The sequence below is a fragment of the Pelmatolapia mariae genome, linkage group LG14 (genome assembly GCF_036321145.2).
Source record: "Pelmatolapia mariae isolate MD_Pm_ZW linkage group LG14, Pm_UMD_F_2, whole genome shotgun sequence".
Classification (NCBI taxonomy): Eukaryota; Metazoa; Chordata; class Actinopteri; order Cichliformes; family Cichlidae; genus Pelmatolapia; species Pelmatolapia mariae.
In genome coordinates, this window is record NC_086239.1 from 582,501 (window position 1) to 608,507 (window position 26,007).

Below are 26,007 nucleotides of genomic sequence, written 5' to 3' on the forward strand. Positions count from 1 at the left end.
AAACAGAGAAACTGGCATCCTGATGAAAGGAATGTTTTGGGGTTTTTTTGCAAGTGATTGATGGCGGAACCTGCCAATCCAGTAACGGAAGGGTAAGCTGCTTAGGGAACGGAACCTGGCATCTCGGTGCAAAGAGCGTTTTCTGCATTTGCAAATGAGGAATACAGACAGAGAACCTGGTGTTTTGGTGCCGAAAGGAACATCTGCTGCTTAGCATTTGAGGGCTAGATGCGGAGAAGCTGGCATCCCAGCGTTAGAAAGATTCACTGCTGCTTTGCTGTGATAAATGCAGAGAAACTGGCAACTCTATATTAGAAAGCTTGCTGCTGAGTTTGCGAATGAGGGATAAAGGAACCTGGCAACTCGGTGCCTAGGTTTGCTGCAGAACTTTGCAAAGCAGGGATGAGAGGCTGGGAACCTGGCAACTCGGTGCCGAAGCATGCTGCAGTTGCTACGGGGGGGATGGAGAACTGGCAACTCGTGCTTTTTTTTTGCCATCTATGCAGAGAACTGCCAACCCAGTGGTCGAAAAGCTGCTGCTGCTTTTGCAAATGAGGGATAAAGGAACCTGGCAACTCGGTGCCTAGGTTTGCTGCAGAATTTTGCGAAGCAGGGATGAGAGGCTGGGAACCTGGCAACTCGGTACCGACGCTTGCTGCAGAGTTTAGCCGAGGAGGGATGAGAGGCTGGGAGCCTGGCAACCCGGTGCCGACATTTGCTGCAGAGTTTAGCCGTGGAGGAATGAGTGGCTGAGAACCTGGCAACTCTGTGCCAAAGCATGCTGAATTTGCTACAGAGGGATGGAGTACTTTTTTTTTTTAAGCTATGCTGAGAAACTGGCAATCTGATGGTCGAAAAGCTTGCTGCTGCTTTTGCGAATGAGAATGAAGGAACCTGGCAACCCGGTGCCGAGGTTAGCTGCAGAATTTGTGAAGGAGGGTTGAGTCGCTGGGAACCTGGCAACTCGGTGCTGCATTTGCCACGTAGGAATGGAGAACTGGCGACTCAGTTCCTTTTTGTGTGTGTGTGTGTGTGTGTGCGCGTCTTCACTGAGAAACTGGGAGTTCGGTGGTAGGAAGCTTGCTGCTGTGTTTGCGAATGGTGGATAGGGAAGAACCGGGCATCCCAGTGCCAACTTGCTTGAGCATTTAGCGAAAGGAGGGATAGAAAACATCACGGCGATGGAGAAACAGTAGAGCATGGAGCTAGCGACAGATTTCCAGCTTGCATTAAATGGTGTTAGGAGGAAGGAGCACAGAGCTGAGTTGTCCCTGCTACCTGGCGCTTGCAGGTGGGTGGAGCTACGAAGTACGCTGTAGCTTTTGCTGTTGGAGCTGCGATTTGTTTGGAAGCGTGGGTACGGCGTGGCTTCTGGGTTCGGCGCTGATGTCCGTCAGCTTTTCGACTAACTCGCCCGGCCCGTGGGCCCGTTTCAGAGCGACGTGAGGGGAGCTGCGAGTTTGGCGTCCGAAGTCACTTCATAACTGGATTTAGCGGAGATAAGATGGCTGGATGGATCGACGTAGTGGACCGTATGTCGGGTGGCGAGAAAACTGCTACAAGGTCATCAGCATGCGGTCTCTCGGAAGCGCCGCCGTGACGTTTGGTGTACTCCTTTGATTGCCAGAGGAAAAGCCATGAACGCAGAGCTTGAGTAGTTGTTCATCTGATGTGCTGACGGACAAGAGGACGATTGTAGCGGATGGAATGGACCCTGTTTGCACGTAAACGAGAATGAACAGCTTGCAGAACTGGGGGAACCTATATAGATGACAACTGGAAGGAGCGTGTTTGGAGGCGTGGTCCCGCTCCTGAAATTCCGATACATAATCTCCAAATAAAGCAAAGATGAGTTTGTCCTTAAAAGAGGTTAATGCACCTCTCAGTTGGCTGAAGGCAGCAGAGATCAGAGTTATTTAAATAATCGTTGACTAATCAAAGAAAGATTTTCAGATCATCGACTACCGAAATAAGAGTTGCAGCCCTCAACACGATGCAATATTATTTACATAATTTCATATGTTGAAATGCATGTTGTCACTGCAGTGACATTATCTTTTTTTGTCACTGTGAATTATCTCCTCAAAGTTGAACTTGGTAAATATCTTCTGTCAGACTTGAATGAGGTCAAGTTGGCAATTACATGCAATCTGTTGCTCCTAATTAAGAAGTAACTTTGTCGAGCTATGTTTGCCAGTGCTGGATGGCTCTTCTGCTGAGCTGATTTAATAGGATGGTAGATGGTCATGATTCTGGTGAGATGAGCCCTCTTGCAGTAGTATTTTAATGCATTTCATAAACCAATATTGCATGATTAAACATACAATATTGTCATGTAAAATACTCTGCTGTGTCAGCTTTTACCCTCACCAGCCGACACTGTAGGAGAATAACTCTGAGCTAAAATTCAAAGGCCATCATCCCAATGAACTATTAGCAGCCTGTTGTTGGGACTAAGAGTCAGCTGCTGTATCACCATCTACGTCTTATATCTTCATGCTCTCATTCACGTTACTGACCAGGTGTTTCCAGAGGAGTCTGCCTTCCCAAATGCACTGTAGGAACCATCGTCATGCTTGTACGTGAGCTCCCTCTGATATCCTGCAACACAAACACACAAGAAATCAATAAAAAGGAAAAAAAGAGAAAATCTGAATCAAGTACATTTGGATTTATTTACCGTACAAAACTCTAGTTTTGGTGCCAAGTTTATTTCAAGTGCAATTCATATCTACAGTCCGGCTATGTTACAGGAGCCCCCCGTCAAATGTGCATACTTACAAGGCTTCAGTACCAACACATATGCAGTTATTGCCATTTAAGTTGATTTATTACTTAACAGCTTGCTGTGTGGACTGGTCTGATCTGATTTGCAAGGACTGCCCCTGAGCTTGACTTGGTGCCCTGTTTTTAAAGATCACACCCTCTTAACTTTGCACTGGTTCTACTCAGCTGCCATAAATAATTAAAACTAGCTTTAAGATCAGCTGATTCAAATTTTGCAGATGTAAAACCCACAGATGACCGTTATCAGCGCCAATATGCAGAGTTTAGGAATTAGCACGGTGGCTGAGTCCAAGTCAAAGTGGAGTACAGTTTTAAGATAATAGCAGCGACTCTTCCATTTTTACGGTTATCATCTGATGCATTTTTTAAGGTTTAATTTGATGACCATCATCGTGATCATTCTGCGTGGGGGTGGAGCACGCACATTAAACCTTGTCCTAAAAAAGCCCCAAGTGCTTACCGCTCTCCAGGAAGTGCGTGGCCTTGTCCAGAATGCTCTGAGTCAGCTGACCAGTGCTTTTCAGGTAGTTAAGGATGAAGATGTTGGGAGCAAACAGGAGCATGTTCTGCTCCCCGCAACCGTACGGCATGGCCAGGAGCTTGTCCAAGTTCTGCGCTGCCCTGCCCATCAGGTCACCTGCAGAAGCAAACCGAGGAAAAGCTACAGAGATGTTTCACCTGGCAAATTAAAGTTCACTGAACAACAGAATCACTAACCAAGCACAGAAAAGGTCGCTCTAGCAGAACCAGCCACAAACAGCTCGGGCATAAGAAGAGAGACATTCTTCTCCGTGACCCCATCTGGCAACAACAACAACAACAACAACGAAAAGGAAGAAAAAGCTTCATTAATGAAAGAATTAGCTCAACCTCTTTTCTTGGCTGAAGTTTATCAAACAGAATGATTTTACTATTTAAAGACCCTGACCTTTGTTAAAACACTGTTATGTACATGAAGCTACAAGCAGTTTGCTTTGTTTATGTGAAACACAACAAGGCATCGCAGCGCTTTTATTTTGAAACCAAGTGACATGGAGACAAGCTCAGCACTACAGATTACACGAGACGGCTCATGTTGGTCATTTAGTTGATCACAGTGAGGAAAGTGCAGCTTACAGCGGCTGCTCGACTTCAACTTTAGCTAAAGATCTGCTGCCAGTGGAGAAAATACACAACGAAAACACAACTCGGAATTTGGTTTCCTCGCCATGCTGAATAACCATCATGATGCAGGGAAGTGTTATGATGCATGTGTGAGGTGTGAATGAAAGGCTCCAGTTGGAGTTCAGAGTTCAGCATTCAGAGTTAGGAGGCCTTACCTGGGGGACAGAGGTGAACGTTGTGACTGACCATCTGTGGGGTTCCTTCGGCCTTGGGAAGAGAGACAGAAGTGAAGACGACCGACTGATTTCATCACTCCAAACAAATTTCTAAACAGCTTAAACATAATAACAGTGAGCTTTGATTTGGTGACATGCTCCAGACATTAGAGTGAACTGGATTATTTAAACTCAGTCCCACTGACTTTCCCATTAGCTGAAAGCTGCTAAAGCCGTTTGTTTCAGTCAGAGGACGACCCGAGCAGCTGACCGAGACCCGGTATAAACATACCAGTCATGTACTTTGAGAGTGAAGTCGAACTAAAATAAAGATGCTTAAGAGCTCCTATAGAACTACAGTAAACTGCAGATACAGCCGATCATCAGAAAATGCAGACGGGAAGGAGAAGTGGACTGAAACTGAAGTGATAACAGCTGCCCTAACAGAAAGAAAGTAAAGGTCTGTGCGATGTTACAGGTTCCCTCTCTCCATGCCCATCACCACAGTAAAGACCTTTGAAGCTCCTGGTGTGCACTTCTTAACAGGCGCCAACATGACCATTACAGCTCACTGTCCACCATCTAGAAAAACAGACTTGTTGGGCGTTCTGTCACAGTACTGTGCTGTCTTTAGACTGACCCAGATATCTGCAAAGGCGGACTGGCCGGGTGGCTAGTTGCTTAGTGTTATAGCTGTGGCCATGGGACTGAAACAGAGAAGTGTGGCCCCTGTTTTCATCCATACACTGCACATATACACATATTTTAAAAAAATGGCTGAGCCAGGTTTGACAGATTTCCATATCTGATGTTCACTCTCCATCAAAGGGAAACAGCCGGCGCATCATTAGTTCTCATCTCAGTGCCAGCCCACATCAGATAATGGCTCAGCTGACGTCCTTCCACAAACCCAATTGTCAAATATCACAAAGGGCAGAGGATTTTACCTGCTTTAGCCTGGCCTCTGCAAACTGCTTTGCAACCCACCTGCACCTTTTCCTAAAACACGCTGTCAAAAACAATCTGTGGGCCACTGTGGCCGAAACTGAAAGATTTTAAAATTCTGACATTATTCTCGCCACAATATAACTGATCAAAATAATACTGACAACGTCTATCAGCTTAGGACCTGTGAACACCTTAAGTTTGTCATGTCACTGACCTCCACCAGCAGGGTGCGGATCACGGTGTCAGTTCGACCCACGTCGGGGACTGTGGCCACCTCGTTGCCACACAGCGCCTCGGTCTTCAGGGCCTCAGCGCTGACCTTCAGATTTACCTTACCTGTGAGCAAACACACACGGCGTCACTGTGGAACGCCTGTATCGATTACCGCTCCCTTCCCCCGCCGTACTGTCGTGTTCTGTGTACAGAGGCAAAACCGCCTCCCATCTGCTTCTCAAGCCAACTCATTATCCTCGCTGTGTTTTCCTTCCTCCCCGTTTCCCATCGCATTCGCCCTCATTAATCCCCATTTGTTGCCTTATTATAGCACACGGCTTGTCTCCCACCCCCACCTTCCTTCCATCACAGCCCACAATCCTTCACACGGAGGACAAGTACAGATCGCCCCTTGAGGGAGAGGTTTCTGACTGTTTCGTCAGAGATACTACCTGACTTGTTAGTACAAGTGATTGTCAGCATTCCTCTAAGGGGGAGTTAGAGGAGCGCAATTTGACATTCATCAGAGCCTCATCTCCATCCCTGCTGATGGAGGCTGATATAAATCCTCTGCTTTCAGGACAGGCAGAGCTCCAACAACAGCCGCCCGTCTTCGCTTCCAGCAATGAAGATGCAACAGCCCTCAGCGCCCTCAATACGGATTAATTACCCCGTTGTGTCTCATTTTTCACTCAAAGCATGAGATTGTGTCGGACGAAAGAAACAACATCAGTATTTCATTTTAAAAGCCATGAAAATTGCATTGCACAGTTCGAGAATTGCCTCTGGTAATGAGGAGCTGGGGAGAGCGGAGCTGTGAGCGGCTGACACCGTGTGACAGTCTTCAAACAGCTGATTAGACCAAAATCAATTAAAAAAAAAGAATGAAGTTTCGTTCACTTCTTTTTTCTGATTTGAATCTGAGATGTCCTGTTTAAGCTAAAACTGGTTTAACAAAGACACTCAAAGTTGTTTACATTTTCCCTTTAAAAGTGGGAAAACGCCACACAGCATGTGACGTGTAGGGACCACCTTCCATTTGAATTTCTCCTATACAACAGAACATGGTTAAAGACGGGAAATAAAAGTAAACCAGAAAAAATAAAAACTACAGTTTTAAGAAACAAAATGAGCTTAATTTGAATTTAGTGGTAAGAGAACACCTCAAAAACCATGGGCGGGGTCATGTTTACCACGCTGTAGCATCCATGCTTCTTTTAACAGCAGTCCATACACACCTGGGAACATCTGGACTTGTGGGAGAGGAATGTTGTCCCAATCTTTTCCCGCAGAGGATTGTAGTTGGATTTTTTGGTTCATGCCAACAGTCCAAACTCTTCTACTGTTAAGCCACGCTGCTGTAAAGGCTGCACTACACGGTTTAGCATCGTCTTCTGAAATATGGATGCAGCTCTAAAAACTTTTATACTGGTGCTTTTCCTGATGTGGAGGCTGACAGTGCACCTCCATACCATCAGAGCTGCAGGGTGTGGAGCTGGTGGTCCCTGCCTTCTCTAGTCCAGAGGACACAGCATTCCCGTTTTCCCCCAAAAATTGAAAACTAATTTTAAACTTTAATAATAATAATAAAAAAGGGATGCCACACAAGTATGCTGCTCCCATTAATTTTAGTAAAATGGTCTGTTTGCTCTAAAAACACCTAAAATGTTCAAACTGTGTTGTGCTGTTGTGGATTTATGAGATTTGCAAATCATTGCATTCTGTTTTGATTTCATCTGCAGAACTGTATGAACAGACCACTCTGTATATTCCAGTTCATTACGGCCTGCTTTGGTGATGGATTTGTGCATCTTTTCAGTTAGTTCCCTCTTTTACCTCCATGTCTGCAAATCTCCACGTAATGAAAGGTGGCTCCTGGTCCATTTAGTGAGATATTACATATTCTGCATATAAAGGCCCAGACTGCTGTGAGATGATTGCATGTTTGTATATTAAAGAGGTTCATTATCATCCTGCTGACACTCACTTTAAATCTGTCGAACGCTGGGGCTCTTTTCTCAGTCACATTAATGGGGATTTAATTCAATTCAATTCAATTTTATTTACACAGCACCAAATCACAACAACAGTCGCCTCAAGGTGCTTTATATTGTAAGGTAGACCCTACAATAATAGATACAGAGAAAAACCCAACAATCATATGACCCCCTATGAGCAAGCACTTTGGCGACAGTGGGAAGGAAAAACTCCCTTTTAACAGGAAGAAACCTCCGGCAGAACCAGGCTCAGGGAGGGGCGGGGCCATCTGCTGCGACCGGTTGGGGAGAGAGATTGAACATCATCTTTAACCCAGTCGACTGCACTTTGTGTTGATGTGAAACTACACGTCTGCCGGACCCCAACTCCTTCTCGGGCCGGGACGGATCGTCTGGACTGGGTGAACTCTCTGTTGCCCTGTCTAACTTCATTGTCTTCGGACTCTGTCTGCAGCATCGGAACATTTCTCCTGTACTTTTGATTTGGAATGACTAACCGGTGGTTTTTTGTTGTTTGATGTTTGTTTCTTTTCGCTGTGCTTGGATGTTGAATTTGGTTTGAATTTGGTTTCCTTTGTCTTGTGTGATTTGATGTAATTTTGAACTTAAAATCTTATAAATAAACATTAAAAAAGAAAATTAAAGAACTAAAGGCCCAGTAGGGAATCCCTTTGTAAGGAATTCTGATGTAGAGGATCATTTGATACCAACAAGAAATATTTCTAGGAACTGTTGAAACATGAAGATCTGCTGCTTGCAATTCTTTCATTTTTCATTTGTTTACATTGGTGGCATACTGAAAATCCACACATGGCTCAAGGTAGATCTGGTGTGAAACTAAACAAATATATTTACAAATCAAACAGAACTGAGTCATGATTATCAACCATAAAAACCAAAACAGGTCCTGCAATGGACCGGCTACCTATCACAAGTTGATGAGGCTCCTGAACTGGATAATACGCACTTAAGAAAAAGGGAAGAATGGAATACCTAGGGTAGTCGGAGTTACAATCCATGAGAAGGTCCTGCTCTCCTCTCCACAAAGACACACGCTGTAAATGCAGCCATCACAGTTTCTGAAGGTGTGCTGGTCAGAGGCAGCCAGTGTTACCTGAACCTACAGCCAGAAACCAAACACAGAACACACGAATGCAACAAACTGGTGCAGTAACGCGTCACACTGAGGACTGATTAAACATGTGCTCATGAGATCGTCTGTTCTCCCAGCCATCATTTTGGGTTGCAGCTTTCTTCAGAACCACTCATCCACACAGCACGAGTTTGTGACGCATTTGTCACACAAAACAAAAACTACAAAGTAATACGTCTTGATGCATGCTCAATCATCCAGGTGATTAAATCCCCAAAAGTTGATTTTGTTACACTGAAAACGCTACGTCCAGATGAACAGAATCAACTTTTGGGGATGCAAAGTAACACAATGAAATTTCAAAAAGAAAACAAAAACATGTCCAAGCATTTTCACAAATGTTTTCCACAATCACACAGGTGTCATCTTACTTGTGGATGCCCTTAAGTACAAAGGATCTGTAAGAAGCAGATGTGGTTGTTGGTTTTTTTTACCATAATGCACTTTGAGAGATAATTGAAGACGGTGGCTTTGAGGGTGAACACCTCTCCTCGGATGACAGAGTATGGCAAGGTGAGACTGACAAAGAACGGCTGGAAGACAGTAAGTCCGGTGTTGGGAGCCACACCAAAGCCCACAGAGGATACGCAGAATGCTCCGGCTGCCCATTTAGTGATGGTGTCAGGGGTCGTCTTCTCCATGCTCACCAACCCACTATCTCTGTTTAAACAGACAGCCAGACGTGACATTTAAAGTTCAAGTAGTATGGCATTTTTCCCCAAATACACTGACCAAGCAGAGCATTGTGACCACCTGCCTACTACGCCTGGACTCCACCAGACCTCTGAAGGTGTGCTGTGGTATTTGGCACCAAGTCAGCAACAGATCATTTAATCCTGCAAGTTGTGAGGCATGGCCTCCACAGATCGGACTTGTCCAGCACGTCCCACATGGGGGGGCCATCAGGGATTACAGTTTCCACCAAAGGGTGTACATGGTCTGCAACAATGCTTAAGTAGGTGCTACATGTCAAAGTAACATTCACAGGGATGGTAGGACCCAAGGTTTCCCAGTGGAAAACTGCCCAAAGCGTCACACTTCCTCTGCCGGCTTGCCTTCTACCCATCGTGCATCCTAGTGCCAGATGTTCCCCAGATAAGAGACCTGGGCATCCACGTGACGTAAAACGTGATTTCTCACACCCGGCCACCTTCTTCCATTGCTCCGTGGTCCAGCTCTGATGATGGAACACAGGGCCGGTCTTTATTCCCCATGTGCATCAATGGGTCTCTGTGACCGTGTCGCTGGTTCACCACTGCTCCTTCCTTGGACCACACAGACTGGGAACACCGCACAAAATGCTCACTTGCTCCTTAATATATCCCACCCACTAACAGGTGCCATGATGAAGAGATAATCAGTGTTATTCACTCCACCTGTCAGTGGTCACAAAGTTATGCCTGATGAGTGTATATGTATATATATACTTATACTGATGAATTCAAGTCTCTACTCAAATTCATTTGAATTTCATACATGATAAGCTGTGTTTTGACTTTAAGATGTGGAACATAAGGGAAAGCAGCTGCCTCTGTTTAGTAAATATCACTGACATAAGCATTAGTCATTAATATCTGTTATTTGGACTAAGCAATAAGCATCCATGTTATTCACATTTGATTACCTAAAAACAGTTTCAGTGTCATAAAAAAATACAGTGCTGTGATTCTTTTTATAAGATATGTTAATCTTACCCCACAGTAACGAGGTCCCAGATCCAGGTCTCAGGGAAGAACGTTCTGATAGTCTCCTTTTTGCTGTCCACTTTAGACATCTGCGGGGTAATTACAGGATCAGGCATCATGTTGAAGGCCAAGGGGATCGGTGAGTCCAGCCCTGAGAGCATTTAAATGGGGAGGGAAAAATGGGGAGGCTTTGTTTCCTTCCTTTTTTTAAAAAAATAAACCAAAAGTTATAATAATTGTGTTACTTCCTAATGCTTGCTCGAAAATCCAGGTAAGGAAACCCCAGAACGTTGAGTCTGTACATTTAGACGCAGCATTTTTAGTGGGAGAAACTTTTTAGCATCCCAGGAGTGACTTGGATAATGATGGAAATGTTAAATCTACTGGAAATGCGGCATCCTGATGTACAGAATAAACTTTCTGGGGAAACCACTGAGCTCATTTCAGCCTCCTGCACATAACAACAGCTCGGAAAAACTACAAAGAAATTGGAAAAAGGAATAATAGGTACACTTAGTGTTTTATGCATTCAGCTAATATTTCTCCACTAATTAAAAATGTACTTTTTTAACAATTAACAAATTCTTGTATTTAAAAACACAAAAAGAAATCTTACACTCTCTCAAAAAACAACTAAAGCTATGCTAAGCTAGACTTTCCAAAACGGGCTTTCAGCATAATATATAGATGCCAACTGAAGTCAATACTGGGATAGGCTGTACTTTCTAATACCATCACCACCAAATGGTGAAGTCAGTGTAGCATCCCAACTGCCCTGAGCGCAGCAGAGGAACAGGAAATGCTAATAGGGAGGAAAAGGAAATAAAGATAATAAAGTGGAAGGACAGGTATGGCGGTGAATGTGAAAGAAAACAATGGAAGCATCTGGAAAGTGACCCATATTTACCATCAGCATCAAGTCCCTGAACTAAGTTATTTTCTTTCCTCATTTATAAAGAAAATAACTGATAACCTCCCCTCCATGAATTGTTACCTTGGAGGGGTTTGTGTGTCCAGGGATCCCAGGGGCTATGTTGTCAGGAGGCTTTTGCGTAAATGTCAACTTGGTCCTGGTCTGGTGGCTAGGCTTAGTCCATGAAGCCTGGACGGCACAGCCCGAAAAAGGGACCATCCTCCTGTAGGCCCACCACCTACACGAGGTGAGGTAGGGGTTGGGTGCAATGTGTGTCGGGCAGCGGCCAGGCCCTAGCAGACTGATCCCCGACTTCCAAAACTAGTGATTGGGACATAGAATGTCACCTCCCTGGTGGCCTCAGCTCAGCCACGGCTTGTGCTCTGGAACCAGTCTCCTGGACAGGGGCTGGACTCCATCTCAGTCTGGAGTTGCCACCTAGACGTATAGTGAGGGTGCGCTGGGAACGCCTGGTCCACGAGATCTTCAACTCACACCTCCGGCAGAGCTTCAACAGCATTCCAAGAGAGACTGTGGAAATTGAGTCCGAAATAACTATGTTCAGCACCTCCATTGCTAAAGCCGCTGCACTGAGCCACGGCCGCAAGGTGGTTGGTGCCTCTCGTGATGGAAACCCCGAACCAAATGGTGGACACCAGAGGTGAAGGGAGCCACCAGGCTGAAGGAGAAGTCGTATCGGGCTTGGTTAGCCCGTGGGACTTCAGAAGCAGGTAAGTATCAGCAGTAAGTACCAACACTGGCTGAAGCAAAAACTTGGGTGTGGGCGGAGTTTGGAGAGGCCATGGAAAAAGACTTTCGGACTGCCTTTCAGACTGAGATGAAGGTTTTGCCTTGAGTTCCTGAAGGCTCTGAAGGCCCTCCGTAAAGCTAGAACATCTTACTATTCGTCACTGATTGAAGAAAATAAGAACAACCCCAGGTTTCTCTTCAGCACTGTAGCCAGGCTGACAAAAAGTCAGAGCTCTGTTCATCCAACCATCCCTTTAACGTTAACTAGTAATGACTTCATGAATTTCTTAAATAAAATTTTAACCATTAGTGAAAAAAATACTCGTAATCATCTCACAGATGTAGCATTATGTACAGCTACTTTCAGTACCATTGTTATTTATTTAGAGTCCTTTTCTCCAAATAAAGCCTTCTGTGTTATGTAATGTTTCTATCTCTAAATATTAGCTATCTACTACAGGTCTTTAAGCTGTAATTAAATAAAATTAAATTAAACCATTAAATAAACCACTACTTGAAAAGCCAGCTGTCTTAGCTAATTATAGGCTGATCTCCAACCTTCCTTTTTATCTCAAAAATTCTTGAGAAATCTTGAATAATTCTTGAAAGAAGAAATTGAGAGGTGGGCATGGGCGCCAGAGGTGCCCACCTCTCAATTTTCTCAGGAGGGGCCGTGCTGTTACCTACTGCTCTCTGGCAGGAAGCACCATGCCCTCCCGTGTTTTAAATGCACTTTAGAACAGCACGCAGCAACACCACATATGAGTGGGCGGAGGGAGGTATGGGGTCTTCACACACCCCCATTCTCTGTTAGCCATTGGGGCGGGGGGCTGGGAGGAGGAGTTGGCCGTCTGGTTGGGGTCTGGGATGCGGGGCCTTCGGGGATGGTCTGCCTGTCTCCACCCCAGGGAAAGGGTAACATCTCCTGGATTACACTGCTATGGAGATGACACCCAGCTCTATCTATCCATGAAGCCAGATAACACACACCAATTAGTCAAACTGCAGGAATGCCTTAAAGACATAAAGACCTGGATGACCTCTAATTTTGTGCTTCTAAATTCAGATAAAACTTTATTGTATTTGACCCTAAAAAAATCTTAGAAATATGGTATCTAACTTTCTCTGGATGGCTTTACCTTAGCCTCCAGTAACACTATGAGGAACCTTGGAGTCATTTTCAGCCAGGAGCGGAGGCCACCTCTGGGGACGAGTGGGATGACTCTTCTATCTCTGGGGGAGAGTTCACTGAGGCTGTTAAACAGCTCTTTGGTGGCAGGGCGCCTGGGGTGGATGAGGTTTGAGTTCCTGAAGGCTCTGGATGTTTTAGGACTGTCTTGTTCGACACATCTCTATAATGTTGCGTGGAGATCAGGGGCCTACCTCTGCAATGGCAGACCGGGGTGGTGGTTCTCATCTTTAAGAAGGATGGATGTGTTCCAACTACAGGGGAATCACACTCCTCAGCCTCCCTGGGAAAGTCTATGCCAGGGTGCTGGAAAGGAGAGTCCATCCGTTAGTCAAATCTCGGACACAGGAAGAAATATGCGGTTTTCGTCCTGGTCGTGGAACACTGGACCAGCTCTTTACCCACTCGACAATACTTGAATGGGAGTTTGCCCAACCAGTCTACATGCAATTTGTGGACTTGGAAAAGGCATTCGACTGTGTCCCTCGGAGTGTCCTGTGGGAGCTGCTCCGGGACTATGGGGTGTCTGGCCCATTGCTACGGGCCATTTGATCCTTATACAACCGTTGCAGGAGCTTTGTCTGCATAGCCAGCAATAAGTCAGACTCATTTCTGGTGCGTGATGCACTCCACCAGGGTGGCCCTTTGTCACCGATTCTGTTCATAATTTTTATAGACAGAATCTAAGTGTAGCCAAGTGGTGGAAGGCTTTCACTTAGGTGGTCTCAGAATCTCATCTTTGCTTTTTGCAGATGATGTGGTTCTGTTGGCTTCATCGGGTGATGGCCTCCAGCTCGCACTGGAACAGTTCGCAACCAAGTGTGAAGTGGTGGGAATGAGAATCAGCACCTCCAAATCTGAGGCCATGGTCCTCAGCCGGAAAAGGGTGGAGTGCCCACTCTGGGTCAGGGATAAGTCCTGCCCCAGGTGGAGAAATTCAAGTATCTCGGGGTCTTGTTCACAACTGATGGAAGAAGGGAGCGGGAGATTGACAGATGATGCTGTGCAGTGATGCAGAAGCTGTACCGGTCTGTTGTGGTGAGGAGAGAGCCGAGTGTAAAAGCGATGCTCTCAATTTCCCGGTCGATCTACATCCCTACCCTCACCAAAGGTCACGAGCTGTGGGTAGTGTTTGAAAGAACAAGATTGTGGATACAAGCGACAGAAATGGGCTTCCTCCGAAGGGTGGCTGGCCTCTTCCCTAAAGATAGCGTGAGGAGTTCGTCCATCTGGGAGGAGCTCACAGTACAGCTGCTGTTCCTCCATACTGAAAGGAGCCAGTTGAGGTGGTTCGGGCATCTGACAAGGATGCCTCCTGGGCACCTCCTGGGTGAGGTGTTCCGGGCATGTCCCATCAGAAGGAGGCCCCAAGGCAGACCCAGGACATGCCGGACGGATTATACTTCTTGGCTGGCTTGGGAACACCAGCCTCCTCTAGCTTGCCGAGGGGACAAGCTGGAAGGAGGCGGGGGAGAGAGAGGTCTGGGCTTCTCTGCTTAGGCTGCCGTCCCCTTGACCCAGCCCCGTATAAGGGGAAGAAGATGGATGGATGGATGGATGGATAACTGATAACCTCATTACTGAAACTAGACCAGCTACCCACCCTTAGAGAGAGAAAAGAGTAAACAGTAAGTAAACAGGATTCTGAGTTCATCCAATTCTCAAGAGAAGACAGCAACAAGGACAATTTCATGGTTGGATACAGGAGTCTAAGCTGTATCACAACCACTTTTGCACATTTTTCAGGATATCAGTGTCAGTTTGAACCCTTTTTTGGCAGAGTTGGGACCACATATGTGGAGGCAGAGAAATCGAGGCGAGGGAGTCGGAGCAACGTGTAGCTGTATGTCTGAGGTAACTTTTTGCCAAATGCAGTGGTGTGATTGGTCAGATCTGTTTATTCGCAGGTGAAAACTTAGAAAAAAATAATTCAGTTTGAAAAAAAAAAATACCACAAATTCATCCAGTGAAATTATGTGGTGGGTTTGAATGGCTGTATTAAGGATATCCGAGTCCAGAAAAAATTTTTTCAGGATATATTTGCATGGATTTTACGCATCCGGTGTGTAAAGGCCTTTAGACTATGAGTGTAAAATAGGGCTGTGCGCAAATAGCCAACTAATTCTCACTGCTGTCACTAGGTGATACCAGACTTATTAATCATTTAACCTAATTGTTAAAATTTAAATTGATGCCCAACGCCGGTAAATTACTGTGTCCTAAATGTTATGCAGCCATCTGCCTTTAGATGGCACATTGTTGTTGAGATGCACCATAGATTAAACCTGTTAATCTAGGCCTGATTCATTATTGAAGAATTTGATAATTGATTTTTAAATGCCTTTGCTATTAGTTTTTGACATATTCCATTAAACATTTCTCAAATCTGATTACCTGAGTGTTTTTTAGTTTTACACTAGTCAGTCTATTTTTTTTTCCTTATTTAGTCGACAGGAACATCCCTAGTATAAAATGCTAATGTTAGCCTTGTAGCAATGGCTTATAAAGGAAGCCAAATGTTTAAAGTTACTGGTATTGCTAACATGTTTGCCAATTTTTTGCTGATGCATTCCACAAAACATACATGCATACATACAGACATAAAACTGCTGTGGCTGTACTGACTGTAACTCCTAACTTCATATCTAGCCATCTCATTCTATCTAGGAAACTGCTATCTGAGGGATCTCAGACCATAGACCATATAGCACCAGTTAGTAAAGTAAGGAGCTTTGAAGACATGAACAGTACAACTAATTGCATTTGATTAGTCAGACTGCATTTGTCATACTCCGACAAAGAACAGAACCCATTAAAGAAAGCAAGCCAGAAATGGTGGCGATTCCAAGAGATTCACTTACTGTTTTTGCAAGTGTAAATAAAGCTTACAGTTACACAAGTTGTAAAAACAACAGTTCTTCTTAAGGCTGTATCAATGGGCATTGGAGTCAACAGAAAATAGCAGTGACCTACTATCTTCTACACTGAAATAGAAGCTCAGTTCGTCGCAGTTGTAAGGTTTCTTCACATCAGAGTTCGTCATAATTTTGAGTCCAATTTCCTAGAAGTGGAGAAAGAGAAAAACAAGTCATAGTAAAACCATAGATTATTACTTATGACAGCAAAAAACAAGAACAAACAAAATAAAACAACAATGGCATAACAACTACGCTACCTTAAATAGATCTCAAACTGCTACAGAGCGAGATAAAGACACCAATAGAGACTCGGGAAGAAAAAGCAGAAATGGTAAAGCCAGAGATACAGCAATTATTTATTTATTTATTTTTAAATACAAGGATAAAGACACAAAAGAAGATTTGGCTGATAGATGGAGAGAAACAGAAACAGGTAAAGAAGGAAGAAGAGTGGCAAAATTGACAAAAAAACAAAAAACAAAGAACAAAAACAGTACAGTTGGAAAGAAGGATGTGGTACAGCTAAATGATACCAAACTTTGGTTCGAAGAGTGCGAAAGACCTACAGAGAAAAAAAGATATCTAGATATAGATCATATGAATATCTAGATAGACATATAGATAGATATGACATTACTTCCAGTGCATACATCATGGTGCCCCTCGAGGCAGACGTGTTTGCTTGCTCCACTCTCAGATGCCAACTTGTTTGTTGTTGTTTGTTTTTTGTTCTTTTTGCACTGGATAAGTGCTGTGCACTGTTAACATATCCGAGACAGGCACTACTGGACATCGGTAACTCACACAATCGTCCAGACTTTACCCTTCCACCGGAGCCTCAAGTTATTGTTCGCCCCGGTAGATACCACCACACCACCACCACCCTCAGGAAGGCCCTGAAGCACCGAGCCCTAGAGAGTCAGCCGACCCCAGGAGTGCACTTCGGAGATGTGATAAGTGAGGCAAGAGGGGGGGGGGCTCCATGTGTTCACTGTAGTTTTTAATCCTAAAATGTCGCCCTTACTATCTGCAGCGGGAGTTCTCAGCTGTGTTTTTGGCCATTGTTACATCCAGCTGCAAGTTGACTCCGCGGCAGCGCTCGGCCAACTCCATGACGTCATCAGCACATTAGAGACAACTCATTTAGACGCTGTTTTTATCGTCACCGGTGACTTTAATAAGTGCAACTTACGGACTGTACTCCCAAAATACCACCAACATGTGGCCATTCCTACCCTTGACAAGAACACCCTGGATCATGTTTACAGTAACATAGGTGGTGCATATAGGGCTGCACCACGCCCCCACTTTGGACAGTCTGACCACATCTCTTTGTTCATGTACCCAGCTTACAGGCAGAAGCTGAAACAAAGAACCCTGTCATCAAACCTGTTAAACTGTTGACCCCAGAGACAGAGCATCCTACAGGACTGTTTGCTCAAACAGACTGGGATGTGTTTCAAACTGCAGCCACCAAGGAGAACTGCTCTGTCAACATACAGGACTATGCTGAATATGTGACTGGGTACGTCAGCGCCTGTGTTGACAATATTGTGCCCACCACACACGTCAGGAAGTCCCCCCCCAACCAGAAGCCCTGGATCAACAGTCAGGTACGACACATGCTGCGTATTCAGTCTCTCGCATTTAGATCAGGGAATGAGACAGAGTACAAAGCTGCGAAGTATGAACTGAAGAAAGCCATTACAGTAGCTAAGAGGCAGTACAGAGAGGAGCTGGATGGCTTCTACTGTTCTGCTGACCCCAGGCGGATGTGGCAAGGCTTACAGCACATCACAGAGTACAGGGCCGCCATCAACACCATCAGCTCTGCAGGCAGTCTACGGAATGACCTCAATGGATTCTACACCCACTTTGAGACCCCTCCAGACCTCACAGGCCTCCCAGACCTTCACCCATACTGAAGTTTGCGGACGACACTGCAGTGATTGGTGTGGAGAGGGCGAGCAGCTTTAGATACCTGGGCGTCTACATCAGTGAGGACCTCACCTGGACACTGAACACCACACAGCTGGTCAAGAAGGCTCAGCAGCGACTGTATTTCCTGAGGAGGCTGAGGAAATTTGGTATGTCGGCCAAGATCCTCAGCAGCTTCTACAGCTGCATTGTGGAGAGCACACTGACCAGCTGCAGAGAGTGATAACAACTGCGGAGAAGATCATCAGGACTCCGCTGCCCTCTCTGCAGAGCATCTACCATCGCAGAGTCCAGAGGAGAGCTGCCTCCATCCTCAAAGACCCCACACACACTCCCAAAACGGACTGGTTACACTTCTGCCCTCGGGGCGGAGGTTCAGAAGCGTGAAATCCAGAACATCTCGACTCAACAACTCCTTCTTCCCCACTGCTATCACACTCCTGAACAACTGACCTGTTCTAAGAGTAATAATAATTTTTGCACATCAGGTCATCTCACATATCAAACCAGCATATTAAGCTCATAGCTCTTTTGCACACAAATCTATTTAATACTTCAATTTTTTGTCTCCATTTATTTATTCATACTATTTGTATTTATCTGTTCTAGTTCTATTTGTACATATTATCCGGCATCCGTGTGTGGACAGCAGAGAAGGAATTTCATTGTACAGAGAAATGCTTTTCTTTGTACACATCACAATAAACGCTTTGAATCTTTGAATCTTGATTCATGTCTTCTGCAGCTAATAGGAGACATTAATATTACTGTGTAGTTTCAGTCAGACATCAGATTAGATGAACAAATGTTTTACTTTAAAGATGCTGTAGACGTCATTCTTCTGTCTGCCTGGTCCATAGTAGATCGAGCGCGTTTCTCGCCGTGCTCCCAGATTGTCGCTCACAATGGCCGGTGTTGGTGGTGCTGTTGGCAGTGCTGTTGGCGCTGCTGTTGTCTCCAAATCTGCTTCTATTACCATATCTGGCACTGGCAAGGGGTAGCAGGGATATGGCTCTGAGTCCTCAACATCATAGGAGTACCCAGACAGCTTCTCCACAGGCAGCTGACTATATACCTGCATGAAAACACATCTGTACATGAGCCTGGTGGGGTGATAGCGGTGATCTTTTTCTCTTATCATCCATCAGCAGCTAACAGCTATCAGCAGTGTAGGAAAAAAGTGCTTGTATTAGTGGGTTTGAATGGGTGAATGAGGCATATTATAAAATATATATTTGCTTTGATGCAAATGAAGGTGACAACAGATGCACTGGAGAAATAACACTACCGACTAAAAAAGATGGTTTTGGAGGTGGTGGCCACAGCCCCCCAGGAGCCAGAGGCAGACAGAGATGGAATCAGGAAAACTGCATCATCCACAGCCCTCAAGATGATTTTAATTTTTATCTATGATTTTTGGTATGATTGTGAATCCAGACCGCCAAGGCTCAAAAGTGACTATACAATTTATAGGCGAGGCCTGTTTGCTAATTACTAAAATAAAGAGTCGTTTCCAAATGTTCAACTTTCACACAGGAAGTCTCAAAATCCAGGTCCAAATAGATGTCTGTACAAATAAAAGAAGCCATCATTTCACTGAAAAAACAAAATAACCCTATCAGATACAAAAACTTCAGGAGTGGCCAAATGACCAATTTGGTGCATTCTTAACAATGAAGGAACACTGTATATAAGCTAGGTCAACACCACCAAAAGACCATGGAAGACAACCGAAGCTGATGATCAGATTTGTTCCCTTGGTTAAGAAAAACCCTTTTACACCATTTAGCAGTATGAAGAGAAATCTTGAGGCGGTAGACCGTCGATTGTCAAAGTACATAATCAGTAGACGCCTTCATGAATGGAAATACAGAGTATACAACAAGATGCAAACCACTAGTTACACTCAACAAGAAGGCCAGACTGGACTTGACTAGAAAACATGTACGAGAGCCTAAACAGGCATTTTGTCTGACGAAACCAACATAAACCTGTAGCAGAACTGGAGCATACCATATCATCTGTCAAACATGGTGGAGGCAATGTCATGGGATGGGCATGCATGTGTGCCAGAGGAACTGGGCCATTCATGTTTACTGATGATGTGACTGCTGATAGATGTAGCAGGATGAATTGTGGAGTGTACAGAGCTGCACTCTATGCTCAGATTCAGCCAAATGCTAGAAAGCAGATCAGATTAGGGCAAATGGATAATACCTGCAAAAGCAATCAAAGACTTGTCAAGGTAAAGAAATGAGATACTCTTCAGTGGTGAAGTCAGTCACCCGATTTCAACCCAATAGCATATGCTTTTCAGACACTGAAGACAAAACCAGCAGCAGAGAGACCCACAATCAAGCAGCAACTGAAGGCAGTAAAGGCCCAAAAAACAGCTCAAGGGAGTAAACACTGCATTGGTTGATGTCGATGGATGTGAAAGCAATCTTTGACTGCAAAGGATTTTCATCAAGCAATTAAAAACAATATTTCTACTTCAATGTATGTTAGTTTGTTCAGATACTTTTAAACTTCAAGAACTTTTATCTTGAATATTTAATTGATTAAGAGCCAACAGGTCTTCCAGTGTTTTCTTATTTCTACGCATTTAATTTTTTTGAGTGGTGTACAAAGTAGATGTTGTTACAAAACCAAACTATGGTAATGGTAGTGTTCTTAATATGGATCAAAGTAGGACGAATGATTGTCGTACATAGCTGACAGTAAGTTCCTGCTCAGTCTGGAGCAGCAGGACGCTCTGGTCAATAGCTCTAACAGAGCACAAGGAGCCAGGGTGAGCCTTGAGACTGAGGGTGGTCCTCTCTGCTGGAAGCTCCTGGAGGGAGGAGAACTTCAGAGACACCTGTGTGGGAGATACCGAGGCGGAAAACAGATTAAGTCTGCCTATCCTTATGTTAGCTCTCTAAAATGCACACATCCTCACTTCACTACATTCCCAAGTGGCTTTGAGGTCTTAATGTGGTAATGTACTACCTTGTTATTGAGGCAGAGCTGAACAGGGAAGTCATGGCTGTCAGCAACAGCCTCTCCACTGGGCATCAAAGTGTAAACTACCACCTGGGCAAATGGTGCCAGGTCTGACATCCGAGTGAGCGGCACGGACATCTCTCCTTTGTTGACTGAGGAAGAACCAAAGAAAGCATGGCAGCAATTATCAAAATAAACAAGATAATATTGAGTCATGTGACTAATGAGCAAATCAGCTACATTATTAGCATGAAGCTAAACTTGCAAAATATAATTAGATAATCAAGAACGAACAGTTATATCTATAACTTCTGTTTCCTGAAGGACAGGAATGAGATACAACACTTAAGTATAGCATATCACGCCCTCACATGTCCTGGTTGAAGAAACCTTTATTCACGCCTTTAAGGCAGATGACCTGTGATGATATGCACACAGCCCCGGCTGTATACCCCCTGTCATCACAGTCATCCCTCAGTTCGATAGCCGCTCTTCACCGAGCCAAACTGCTCAGTGGGGCCACCTTGTGTTGTACCTCGTTCCTCTCATTCAGAGAACAGAAGTTATAGATATAACTGTTCGTCCCTTTCAGTCGATTCACTCAGTACAACACATAAGTATGGGACATATATACACGCCCCGCAGAGCAGCCACCGAACCGGAATGGGACCACCACATCCTTAGTGAGCGGTAGACCCAGCAGAAAGGATAGTATGAGCCACCGAAGGGGCTGTAATGTCCAACCGATAAAACCGCACAAAAGTGTGCGGTGATGTCCAACTAGCTGCCGCACAAATATCACCTACAGGCACCCCTTTAAAAAGAGCCCATGAGGTTGCCATCCCCCTGGTGGAATGAACTCTCACCCCCAAGCGAGACCCTTGGTGCTGTACGCCAGTGAGATAGCTTCTAGAATCCAGTGGGACAGCTCCTGTTTAGACAGAGCTCTACCTCTGGCTGGATTAGCAAAGCAGACAAACAGCTGGTCACATAAACACACATTCTGAGTGCGCTCAATGTAGGTGCGTAGCACACGCACTGGACAAAGAGAATGCATCCTCCTCTGCCCCTCAGATGCAAAAGGAGGGGAGCAAAAGCTCAGCAACTCAAACTCCATTGAGCTATAAGCTGCAGGAATGACCTTGGGACAATACGACTTTATGCCATCAGGAGAGAACGGGCTCTCCTGCTCATCCTCCGACAAACCATGGATGTCCAGGCTGATGTCCAGCATGTCATCGTTGGGGAGACGATGATATGCTGGCGCTCCTGCATGGTTCCAGCTCGTCTTCGGTTAACCCATCAACATATTCCATGTGGTCAGCCCAGCTAATTGCGGGGGACACCGACCCGATAATCCTTGTCTTCAGACTCGGATGAAGCTGGGGCTCCAGACACAAAGAAGCGAGGGTCATGCTGTGTGACAGCCGTCCGTCCCAGCACCTTTTCCATAAATGTCACCCATCTTTAAAGGGTCGAGTGCGGACCTGGCACAGGCTTTGGGCTCCGTCAACACTCTCATGGCATGGAAGATCCCAAGCAGACAGGGCAGGCATCGTGCTGGTTGCTGTCGTGCAAAGAGAAACTGCACCCCTGAGGACAGGGAAGGACAGGGGTGAACAGAAGATTTCTGCTTTGCTCGCTTCAGTTTGGAGTCCATTCCAAAACGCAAAGTAAAAGGCTGCACAGGAAAACTCGAAATTAACGCTCCGCAGGTAGCCTACTCACCAACTGCGTGGTAGAGGCCAACACCAATGGGCAGTTAAGCTAAGTTCAAGTCAGCAGACAACAAAGCTAACTAGCCCAACTCACCAGAGGTGTTCTTAACGAGGTGACAAGCGTAAGAACTGAGAAATAAATGGTAAATGGCCTGTATTTGTATAGCGCTTTACTTAGTCCCTAAGGACCCCAAAGCGCTTTACACTACATTCAGTCATCCACACATTCACACACTAGTGATGGAAAGCTACATTGTAGCCACAGCCGCCCTGGGGTGCACTGACAGAGGCGAGGCTGCCGGACACTGGCGCCACCAGGCCCTCTGACCACCACCAGTCGGCAACGGGTGAAGTGTCTTGCCCAAGGACACAACAACCGAGACTGTCCAAGCCAGGGCTCGAACCGGCAACCTTCCGATTACAAGACGAACTGCCAACTCTTGAGCCACAATGATTGTGATGACAGGGTTATATGTGCAGGCAGGGCTGTGCGCATGTCATCACAGGTCATCCGCCTCCCATGTTTCTTATGTATAAATATAATGCTATTTACTGAGGACCATTTTGGACAACCCATACTGTACTCCACATTACAAAGTGGATGCATAGCATTACATAAAATGGCCTTGTTTATGATAACTAAAGGTATATATCAGTGCACTGATGCAATCTTTAATAGTTTTTGGACATCAGGGCTAGATAGCTAATAGTAGAATACTGAAATTAGTGGATGACCTGCTCTACCACCCCAACCTCACCCCTACATGCTTTGATGCAGCTTTAGGGGGCTTTTTTCATAGGAATCTAAATATCAGGAGAGCATATTGATTTGCTCTCCTGATATTTAGATTGTAGTATTGATATTTTAACATTTGCCTCTAAAATCACAGACTTATACTTCAAAATTACCAATTCCCACTTTGACAGCCACTGGGATACGACCATGCTGCACTACTGAACCTCTGGACTGCACCTGCAAAGAAAGACAGAAAACAAACAGAAACTTCACTTTATGAGTTTGAGTTTATGTATATCTGCAATACATCTCAAACGTGTGCACAAAAGTCTTTAGAGAAAAATCAGACTGAAGCTACAAACAGCAATTCTCATGCAGATCACCAAAATCGTGTTTCAATGAACACTGGGTGGGGTCACGTCACAATCCCTTACACGTACCAGATAAAAGAAGTCGAGGACCTCCTGCCCTTTCTCCAGCTCCTCTCCCTGTATGATGTACTGGACACGCACAGTCGCTTCACTGTCACAGGGGAGCTTACTGCTGGCCTGCATGAGCTTCAGAAAACTACTACTCTTGGAGTAAAACGCTGTGACATGGTGGTGGCTTGCCCTGTAGTTTGGTCTCCTCAAACCATAAACATAATGGTCATGCTCCGTTGTATTTTTTGAACTCGCCTGTTGACAAAGTGAGGTCAAATATCAAATTCCTACTCTTCACATTAGACCAGTGTTTCCCAACCAGTGTGCTGTGAGAAATGATGAGGTGTGCCGTGGAAGATTATCTGGTTCCATCTGATTAGTACTCCAAGTGATCGCCGTGATGGGCAGAACAATTACATTCTCTTCCACTAGAGGACTACAACTACCTGCTCTAATTAAATCGGTTGCCAACTGCCAGCAAAACAGAAGATGAAGAAGAAATTACATAATAGTCGTGCTGTGACTGAGACAGCGCAGCGCATAATAGCAATAGATAAATATTTGAAAGTAGTCCGTCTGACCTGCTCCTGGAGAAAACTCTGACCCAGATGAAGGCCCTAGCATGAATAGTGGTCAGAAGAAGCAAAAAGGTAACTGGGGACAAACTGAGCCAATACCGCTATACCTGATGTGCGGGGAAAAATGATCAATATGCTTTTTGTGATATTTTTGCTGGTGGCGTGCCGTGTGATTTTTCTAACGTGAAATATGTGCCGTGGCTCCAAGAGGTTTGGAAACACTGGGTTAGACACTTGAAAATAATAAAATATTGAAAAAGTAACTAATTTCATTACAATGTAATGAAATTACATTGTAATTTGTATGATCAGTACGACTGATGTGATCAATCGCTATAAGTCTATCGACCTTATAACTGATGAATGTTTAAGTGCAGGCAGCAGCAGCAACCAACCTTCAGATGCACAGTGTCCTTCCAAAGAGACGTGCCCAGAGAAAACAAAGCCACGCCATTCACGTCTGTGGTGAGCGCTAGTTTTAGTGAGCTACCAACAAACAAGTACACTGGCTCATTGGCAACAGGCTTGTTGTCTGGACCAATGACTTTGATCTGTGAACAAGACAGAGTAAGAAGCTGTAACAAGACTCACACATCTCCATAATAATGATTGTTATTGTCCTTGATTAGCTTCCTCTGCATGACTCAAAGCATCCCTAAATACCATTTCATACATCTAGTTACATTGTAACAAATGCAATGTTACATCGTCCAGATTCTAGAGTCATTCACGTCTTCGAATCTTTTGGGCTCCAGCAGAAACACGTCCACCTCACGGTTTGATCAGATGAAAAGCTCATGAATCCTGCTGTGCAATGTCCTGACAGCAGGATGAGTCTGGTTACCTTTCCTTCAAACGGGATGCCAGGCTTGTATGCCTCAGGTACATCCTCGAAGGTGACAGTTCTGATGTCACAGGTGAAGCTGGTCTGCCCGTAGCCTTTAAGAATGACGCCTAGACGGTAGTTAGCATACAGATAGCAGGTCATCAGGAATTCGCTGTGCTACTTTGATGAACAGTCGGCTTTTAATCTGCCTACCTGTGCCATACTCTTCCATCTCAGCAGTCACCTCAAACGTGTCACTGTACATGTTCTTGTGGAGAGAAAACGCCGTCATGTTCACAGTTTGTGTAGCACATCCACTTTTATCCGTCTAGAAGATCACAGAAAGTGAACACCAAGAAAGTAAATCAGTGTAAAGGACTGATTGCAGTACAGTTAGCGTCTCTGTTAACATCTGGAACACACAGTTAGTTCGTAGGTCTTGCAGAGGTCTTTGTTTTGGGGAGATGAAAACCAGAAGAAACGGATGGCGTTTCTGCAGAACCGTGCCTTCACTGAACCAATAACAGGTTTCCCATACGTGTATCTGTTAAGAAAACATACAAAGATGAGATTTGTTGGAACGGGAACGGCCGGATCATGTTAGTTGTTGATGATAATGCCAGCAAGGTCAGGTCATTCAGCCAACGATAATTTTCACCTATGCCGGAAACATGACTGGTACAGAGTCTAGCCAGCCTCAGATCTTTTAGCTTTTGATATTTGCCTTTTCCCAGCTGGCCACTGTTAATAGTATGAATTATATAAATACTCAGAAATTCCTCTAGTAAAAAGTACTATTATATCAAAGTACAGACAAAATAAGGAAAACATCATTGCTACAGGCAGTTTGTTGTTCCCACAAATCCAGACCCATCTTTTGTAATAAACGACAATGTTGTTAGCACCAGCGCTGCCCAGCTGCGATGCTTCAC

At 44.9% G+C, this 26,007-nt stretch overlaps 1 protein-coding gene across 1 annotated transcript in view; it reads right to left on the bottom strand.

Annotated features, from left to right (window-relative positions):
- The window catches only part of LOC134640553 (alpha-2-macroglobulin), a 53,711-nt gene that overhangs the window by 16,681 nt on the left and 11,023 nt on the right, over positions 1–26,007 (bottom strand). Inside the window, exons 8-25 of the mRNA XM_063492447.1 lie at positions 25,499–25,619; positions 25,289–25,403; positions 25,094–25,203; positions 24,645–24,800; positions 23,690–23,926; positions 23,423–23,486; positions 20,802–20,947; positions 20,521–20,670; positions 18,625–18,885; positions 15,928–16,015; positions 10,112–10,253; positions 8,852–9,077; positions 8,258–8,384; positions 5,269–5,390; positions 4,107–4,158; positions 3,505–3,588; positions 3,248–3,424; positions 2,520–2,601 (exon numbers count right to left, since the gene is read on the bottom strand). Coding sequence (XP_063348517.1) covers positions 2,520–2,601; positions 3,248–3,424; positions 3,505–3,588; positions 4,107–4,158; positions 5,269–5,390; positions 8,258–8,384; positions 8,852–9,077; positions 10,112–10,253; positions 15,928–16,015; positions 18,625–18,885; positions 20,521–20,670; positions 20,802–20,947; positions 23,423–23,486; positions 23,690–23,926; positions 24,645–24,800; positions 25,094–25,203; positions 25,289–25,403; positions 25,499–25,619 — 2,460 coding nt within the window. The remainder of the gene's footprint in view (positions 1–2,519; positions 2,602–3,247; positions 3,425–3,504; positions 3,589–4,106; positions 4,159–5,268; positions 5,391–8,257; positions 8,385–8,851; positions 9,078–10,111; positions 10,254–15,927; positions 16,016–18,624; positions 18,886–20,520; positions 20,671–20,801; positions 20,948–23,422; positions 23,487–23,689; positions 23,927–24,644; positions 24,801–25,093; positions 25,204–25,288; positions 25,404–25,498; positions 25,620–26,007) is intronic.